General features: G+C 39.2%; 2 protein-coding genes across 2 annotated transcripts; both read left to right on the top strand.

Moving 5' to 3' along the window:
- The first annotated feature begins 10 nt into the window (after positions 1-10).
- Positions 11-2,465, top strand: LOC111481711 (zinc finger CCCH domain-containing protein 14-like). Its single transcript, XM_023127282.1, has 3 exons — positions 11-221; positions 672-732; positions 1,566-2,465. The coding sequence occupies exons 1-3, from the start codon at positions 149-151 to the stop codon at positions 2,317-2,319; spliced, it is 888 nt and encodes a 295-aa protein (XP_022983050.1). The 5' UTR covers positions 11-148; the 3' UTR covers positions 2,320-2,465.
- Positions 2,466-3,857: 1,392 nt separating this feature from the next.
- On the top strand, positions 3,858-7,223 carry LOC111481665 (delta(12)-fatty-acid desaturase FAD2-like). Its single transcript, XM_023127223.1, has 2 exons — positions 3,858-4,023; positions 5,768-7,223. Exon 2 carries the CDS (start codon positions 5,785-5,787, stop codon positions 6,934-6,936), a length of 1,152 nt encoding a protein of 383 aa, XP_022982991.1. The 5' UTR covers positions 3,858-4,023; positions 5,768-5,784; the 3' UTR covers positions 6,937-7,223.
- Positions 7,224-7,994: the final 771 nt, after the last annotated feature.

The following is a 7,994-nucleotide window of genomic DNA, read 5'->3' as shown; positions in this document are numbered from 1 at the left end:
TTTTTTTTTTTTTTTTTTTTTTTTTTTTTTTTTTTTTTTTTTTTTTTTGTAGCCTTTAGGTCTTTAATCTTATTGTTTTAGTTGTATTCTTTGGTTTCTTTTCGAGTTCGTTCGGTTTGTTGTGGATCTCGATCAGGCTTTGTTAGCAATGGATTACCGCAAGAGAGGGAAGTCCGAAGTTGGTTTAAATGCCAATGCCGGCTTCAAAAAGTCCAAGCAAGGTTTGTTCCTCCTTTCCTTGCTCGTTTACTTCGCATTTCGAGTACTTTTTGAAGTTCTGTATTACGTTGTGTTGTTTCCGTGAAAATTTATGTATCGTGGAGATAGCAGTCTTTTCAAGTTTAGGTTCGAAGTTGAGCACTAGGAAATCGATGGCGGACATTTGAATTTCGCATATTTTGTTATCTCTGGTGGTGGTTTTTTTTTTTTTTAACATTGACCAACTTTTAAATGCCTAACTGAAGAAGTTTGTATAACTTTGGAAGCCACCCCACCTGATTGAGGTCACCTGATTATGTCTATATAGAGACATCAAAATCTTATATGAGCATATTAAATCTTAAGAAGTTAATCCTTGGTTAAGAGTTCATTAACTGTTTGACATTTTAGAGTACTTACATTAGAATCTAGGACAAGGGACTGAGAAAACCGTAATAAATTTTTTGTAACAGAATTGGAGTACTTATCAACTGGTGTAGCAAGCAAATCAAAGCCATGCACCAAATTTTACAGGTTCAAATCTTCACTCATCTAAATAATTACTTAGAAACTTTTCTTATCCTTATCTGAATCTTTATAAATTTTTGTTAGTAATTCATTTTACGAGACCCAGTTCAATAATCTTGCTCAATGAAATAGGCAAATTGCATACAGATTAAATCTATGGTCCTGTCTAACTATTAACAAATTTTCTTTTTAAGCAATTAAGATTTAACTACTTTCTAGAGTATGGTTCTGTGATGGTATATTCTACGTGAACTGTGAAATGATGATAGCTTCTTCAGCTTATGCTGGATTAGTACAATTTTTCTTGTACATCTTTTTGGTAAATCTATGTCAAGATGTTGTCACAAATACTTGGTTAGCAGGATTTCCGTCGTGATTTTTATGTCAAGAGTGTTATGGCTAGTGCTTTGGGAGGTGTTAATTGCTAAAACATCTAAAGTGGCACTTTTTAATTGTACCTATATGTGTGTATCCTTTCAAATTTATTGGAATCAGTTTCTCAAACCGTGTACTGAGACATTGAATGAATATTCTTCTCTCTTTTCTAAATTATTCTTGATAAACCCAGCTTGTGATATTTGAGAATCTCTGTTTTCATATCTTTTGTGTTTCATTCTTAGTGTTTTTTATTTGATGTGGATGGACTTGAAGAAATTTCTGCCCTGTTTTGATCGAGTAGATTTATTTTGAATGTGAAGCTAAACCTTGGAAATGTGTTTTGTAGACCTCTCATTTGCATTCTTTTGTGGAATTGATGTCAAAGGCTATCAATTTGCAAAGAAGATCAATGTTTTCAATGTTAATGCCTTTCATTCTGATATTTTCCATTGTGGTTTCAGCACTACGGGCTGCCAATTTGGTGAAGGATGCCATTTCCTGCATTATGTTCCTGGCGGTTACAATGCTGTCGCGCAAATGATGAACCTAGAACCTGCTCCTCCAGCACCTAGAAGTATAGCAGCGCCCCATCCATTGTCCAATGGCTCAACCACACAGGATGCTAAAACTCGTATGTGCAACAAGTATAACTCTGCTGAAGGCTGCAAATTTGGTGACAAGTGTCATTTTGCTCATGGAGAATGGGAACTTGGAAGGCCTTCAGCTCCATCTCACGAAGATCCTCGGGACACAGGATACTTTCCAAGCCGTTTACCTAGTAGGATGAACGCAGCTCCAGCAGGCCCCGCAGCCAGCTTTGGTGCCTCAGCCACGGCAAAGATCAGTGTTGATGCTTCCCTTGCTGGAGCCATTATAGGGAAGGGTGGTGTAAATTCCAAGCAGATTTGTCGTCAAACAGGAGCCAAACTTTCCATCAGGGATCATGAATCAGATCCCAACCTCAGAAACATTGAACTTGAGGGGACATTTGATCAGATTAAAGAAGCAAGTGCAATGGTGAGGGATCTAATCGCGACAGTTTCGATGGCAGGCCCTCCAAAAGCAGCTACCAGAGCAACGGGCGGCCCGGCTGCTACGGCAGGTAGCAATTATAAGACAAAACTTTGTGATAATTTTGGGAAAGGGTCTTGCACATTTGGAGAGAGATGCCACTTTGCGCATGGTTCTGCCGAGCTGCGCAAATCTGGTGCGTGAAGAAATCCGTTTTTCTTGTATTATTAGATTAGAAAGATGGAGCTGTGTGTCTCTGTTCTTGAATTATGTATCAAGAGGGCAATGCAACTGTGTGGAAATTGACAGTTTTTATGGTTTGGAGAAGTCGACTACAGTTTTGTTGGTCCCATCCTTTCCTCCCTTTAGCCGATTTCCTTGCATGCTTTACATTTTGCCATTGGATTTACATGTCGTGTCGCTTAAACACATGGTCAATTGCATTTACATGTCGACGCCGGTTCTAGCGGTTGAACCCCTGAGCCCTGTAGCAGCCTGCCTCCCGGACGCGTGTTCTGCACGTGCCTGCTGCTTGTCCAGCTCAGCCTCGTGAATCCTCTCCTCTTTCCTTTCCCTAGCCACGTCCTTCTCCACTGGATTCTGCGCCCGTATTCTGTCCACCTGCCACATGCACGCATGCGTGGAAATGCAATTCTTATTAATGTTCCTAAATTTACTTTTAATCTAGTTTAAATGAGCTGTACACAACCACGTGGCTCAACCTTTACGATGCCACATATCAAGCACTCATCAGCAAACAATAAAATAATTTTATATGGAAAATAATGATCCGGTCCGGTTTGGTCATGTTTTGTTCTTTTATTACGACGTAGTGGATTTGAGAGATGTGTGGCAATTGGGATCAGGGAATGCTCCACCTATTGGTTCATGGTCTGAATAACCCAACTCGAACCGGTTGGGTTCGAGTTTTTGGTTAAGTTTTCATTTCCTTGTCCCCGTAATTAGGTGCGTTTACACTTAATTTTATATATGCCTCCCTATTTAATCCGTTTTATTTATTCATTAATTAATACCTCGTTAATTTTTTTATATTTATCTAAACAAATAAAAATATATGTTTGGGACAAAACAAGATAATAACAATAATTAAAAAAAAAAAAAAAAAGTTACTTGATAGAGATGGCAAATTCATTTAAAGTGGACATATAAAGGTTTGTTTTGGAAATGAGTGAAATCGGGTTGCCTAAATTTTAAATAACAAATTAATTTAATGTAACGTATTAAAATTAAATTAAATAGAAGGTCTCAAGTCAAATTTGTGTCGGAAATATTAAAAAAAAATGTTGGGATAATTAATGGAATTTCAGGCAATATTTTGTCAAGTTATTTATTACTCCCAAATGTGGAGAGATATTTACAATTTTTTTTTTATTTAATTCCTCTAACTAAATTTAAATTCTTTTTAAAGATTCGAAAAAAAGAAAAAAGAAAAAAGAAAAAAGAAAAGAAAATTCACATGGCGTAAAATTCGAGCCGGAGATATTTTCGATCCCCCAGATACAATCTTCACCGTCAAACCGTCACAAGCAAGACACTTCCCAATTGGACGGTGGAGATCGTTGGGTATTTCCGTTCACAGGCAATGGCAGAGACGAAATAGCCAACGAAAGATAAGAAACCAATGATAGGACGACACGTAAGCACAAGTTGGGAGTAGCCGGGCCCACAGACATAGTGCCATTTTTTTGCTTAAATACCAGTCGCTCATTTTCCCCGGAAGTGCCTCCGAGGAATTCAGAGAGATTTAAAAAAAAAATAAGGCTCCCTGCCGGCTATTTGAAGGCGGCGCCAAAGTTCTCTAGAGAGAGAGAGAGAGAGAGAGATTGCGAGAGCGGAGAGTGCGAGGCTCTCTGAAACTTCGGTCCTCTTCTTCTTCCTCTCTTTCAGGTATTGTTCCCCTTGCCATTCTGTTTCATAATTTTTCTTTGATTTTCCATGCTCTTTCTCTTCTTTTGTTTTCTGTCAATGTGAGTGCCGTTTTTGTAGGTTTTTTCCATTAATGTGCGTTGTAATGCGTAGATCTGGGTTAAGATTTAGATTATTGTTCATTGAGGTGTCGTATGGTTTTTATTTTACACTGAACAGAGATTATGGTGTCTGCTGTGCTTAGATAGATAGTTTTTTAGTCTCTCACAGAGATTGTGCTCAGGGATGAAAAGGACGCTGAGATTTATGACTGATGAGAGTTGGTCCTTTGGTATTTAGCTTTGCATGGTTTCGATCGGGGGTTTCTGGATTTGGCGTTTGTCTGCAATGGCTAATCTGTTGTGTATTTAAGTTTGTGGTGTTGAGGATTTGTCAATTTCTGGGAAAACTGGAAACTCGTTTTGTTGTTTCCTCTTTGTACAGATTTATTCATCGGTTTGTCGATCTGCGACGTCTCATTTTGAACTTCAGATGAGCTTTTTTAAAGAGAAGAAAGTGTGGATGTCTTTCCCGATTTGATATCCTTGAAACCGTGCCTGTAGGAATATATATTTTATTTATTTATTTTCATTTATGATTCTAATGCCTCTTCCAGTTACGAAGCTTGGTCCATGTGACAAAGGTGTATTTGGGGTTTCCCGATCTTTGTTCTCGAGTCAATTAGGGTAGGAGCCGTTTTGGTTTTTGCTTCTGTATCATTCACCATTGTTTTCTGTGTTCTAAGAACGGGAAAAATAGCTACTGTCCTACAGTGTGTTGAGTAACAATCTGACCGTCTTTTCTGACGAATTCTTTTTTATAATTAGTTTTTAATGTGATTAGGTGAACTTAAATTGTTTTTATTAATAAATTTTGAAGTAAACATAAAAAAACGATTAAACAAACGCATTTTTAGCGAATGTTTATTTAATTATAAAAGTCCCCATCAGTCCTGATATTTCCTAGATGGCTAATAAATCCAGAGCTCTTGATATGTATATTTCGAAGACGACAATTATCCCCCCACCCTCTTTTTTTTTACCTTTTTCATTTCAGTTTTAAACGTTTCTCACTTTTTGTACTTCTTTGAAAAAAAAAATGGGTGTCTTAAAATATCGAAATCAACGTGCATTGGGTTCCCTTCGAAACTCCATGACCGGAAATTGAATAATCCCTCCGCTTACGGCATCAGAGAACTGGAATTGGTCTTTTTAAACCTTAACATCAATTTAATTTAGTTTGATGATAAGTTGCTTTCTTCTTTTCATTTTAAATGTTTGGTAGTCATTTAGTTTGTAAATTCAACAATATACAGCCATTCGTCCTACGTAAATGTAATGGTGACAGCTTGTTAGCCCTCTTCCAGGCGTTCTTCATGAACTTACCAGCTGTCTAGTTTAAACTGGAGGATTCCACTTGTGCTTTTTAATTACAGAAAATATTTCGTCATAGACGTTGCCTATTTATATTTTGTCTTTTCTCTTTTAGCCTCGAGTAGGCGGCGTAGCGTCTTGGTGAGCTATTGCCTTAAGTTCCCAACCCCGCCGCCCAATTTTCTGATAGGCGTACGTTGAATTATTAGGTTAGCATTGAATTTGTGTATTTATGAATCTGTTTAGCAATAAATGTGCCCCAGCCTGGTGCTTTGACTCGTATATTTAAGGAACTGTTAACTGTTTAATGAGGCTATTTTTCAATCCCTTAATCTTATTTTTCTTGTTTGCAGGACGATATCCTTGAAAAATGGGTGCTGGAGGTCGAATGTCCTCTCCTTCCTCCATCAAGAAGTCAGATTCTGACCACTTGAAGCGAGTCCCATCCGCGAAACCCCCATTCACTCTTGGTGAGCTCAAAAAAGCCATTCCCCCACATTGCTTTCATCGTTCTGTCCTCCGCTCATTCTCCTATGTCGTTTATGACCTTACCCTAGCGTCCATCTTCTATTACATTGCAACCACCTATTTCCAAAACCTCCCTAGCCTCTTATTTTATCCAGCCTGGGCTTTGTACTGGGCCGCCCAAGGCTGCGTCCTTACTGGTGTATGGGTCCTTGCCCACGAGTGTGGCCACCATGCCTTCAGTGATTACCAATGGCTCGATGACACCGTTGGCCTTATCCTCCACTCTTTTCTCATGGTCCCCTACTTCTCTTGGAAGTACAGCCACCGCAGACACCATTCCAACACCGGTTCTCTTGAGCGAGATGAAGTCTTTGTCCCTAAAAAGAAATCCGCTCTCAAATGGTACTCCCCATACCTTAACAACCCACTCGGCCGAGTCCTCACCCTCACCATCACACTGGTCCTAGGCTGGCCTCTATACTTGGCCTTCAACGTCTCTGGCCGACCCTACGACCGTTTTGCCTGCCACTACGACCCATACGGCCCAATCTACACCGACCGTGAGCGGTTGCAGATATTCATTTCGGATGCTGGGCTGCTTGCCGTCTCCTACGGACTCTACCGCCTTGTTCTGGCCAAAGGCCTTGCGTGGGTGGTCTGTGTTTACGGAGTGCCACTGCTAATTGTAAACGGCTTCCTTGTCCTAATCACATACCTTCAGCACACTCACCCCGCATTGCCCCACTACGATTCATCAGAATGGGACTGGCTGAGAGGCGCTTTGGCAACAGTGGACAGAGACTATGGCATCTTGAACAAGGTGTTCCATAACATAACCGATACTCATGTGGCCCATCATTTGGTGTCCACAATGCCACATTACCATGCCATGGAAGCAACCAAGGCAATCAAGCCGATCTTGGGTGAGTACTATCACTTTGATGGGACTCCATTCGTGAAGGCAATGTGGAGAGAGGCTAAGGAATGCATTTACGTGGAGCCTGATGCAGGTGAGAAGACTAAAGGCGTTTTCTGGTATAATAACAAGTTTTAGTTTGTTCGTGGAAGAAGAAGACCTTTTCGCCGTCCTGGTTCTGCTACACTTTAGAAAAATCTGTTCGTTTTGTACTTCGTTATGGATGTTAGCTTCTGTTATGCGTAATTAAGTTTACCGCTGCCAAACTGCCAACCCTTTCTGCGTTAGGTCAGTCGAGCTTTCTTGGTTGGTTTGCTTTGTACTGTCTGTTCGGTTCTAGATTACTACAATAAACTACTAGGTAATGCTCAATGATGAACCTTCCTATAACATATTAATGCATGTGGTTGTGTTTTGTAAGACTATATATCTGTCTTATCATGTCTATAGACTCCATATCCAACCAATTGGTTCGTTTCAGTAGCTAAAGCACATTGCAATGCAAACATAGTTTAGTAGCTAAAGCACATTGCAATGCAAACATAGTTTAGTAGCTAAAGCATGTCACAATGCGAACATAGTTTAGTAGCTAAAGCACGTCACAATGCGAACATGTCAGAATGTGAACATAATTCAGTAGCTAAAGCACGTCACAATGCGAACATAGTTCAATAGCTAAAGCGTCGCGTAGCTAAAGAATGTGCGAACATAGTTCAGGAGCTAAAGCACGTAACAATGCGAACATAGTTCAGTAGCTAAAGCATGTCACAGCACAAACATAGTTCAGCAGCTAAAGCATGTTACAATGCGAACGTAGTTCAAGAGCTAAAGTACGTCACAATGCGAACATAGTTCAGTAGCTAAAGCACGTCACAACGCAAACTTAAGTTCAGTAGCTAAAGGTTACAATGCGAATATAGTTCAGTAGCTAAAGCACGTCACAACGCGAACATAGTTAAGTAGTTAAAGCACACCACAACGCGAACATAGTTCAGTAGCTAAAGCACGCCACCGCCCGAATATAACGNAACAACATAAAAATGAAAAAAAAAAAAAAAAAAAAAAAAAAAAAAAAAAAAAAAAAAAAAAAAAAAAAAAAAAAAAAAAAAAAAAAAAAAAAAAAAAACACTTGGACAAAAGAGGATCATACACATAAAAGAGAATAAAGAAAACCACAAATGCTTTAGAAAATGACT

This window comes from Cucurbita maxima, unplaced genomic scaffold (genome assembly GCF_002738345.1).
Source record: "Cucurbita maxima cultivar Rimu unplaced genomic scaffold, Cmax_1.0 Cma_Scf00007, whole genome shotgun sequence".
NCBI lineage: Eukaryota > Viridiplantae > Streptophyta > Magnoliopsida > Cucurbitales > Cucurbitaceae > Cucurbita > Cucurbita maxima.
The sequence above is the reverse complement of the archived record's forward strand: the minus strand, read 5'-3'. Positions and strand labels throughout refer to the sequence as shown.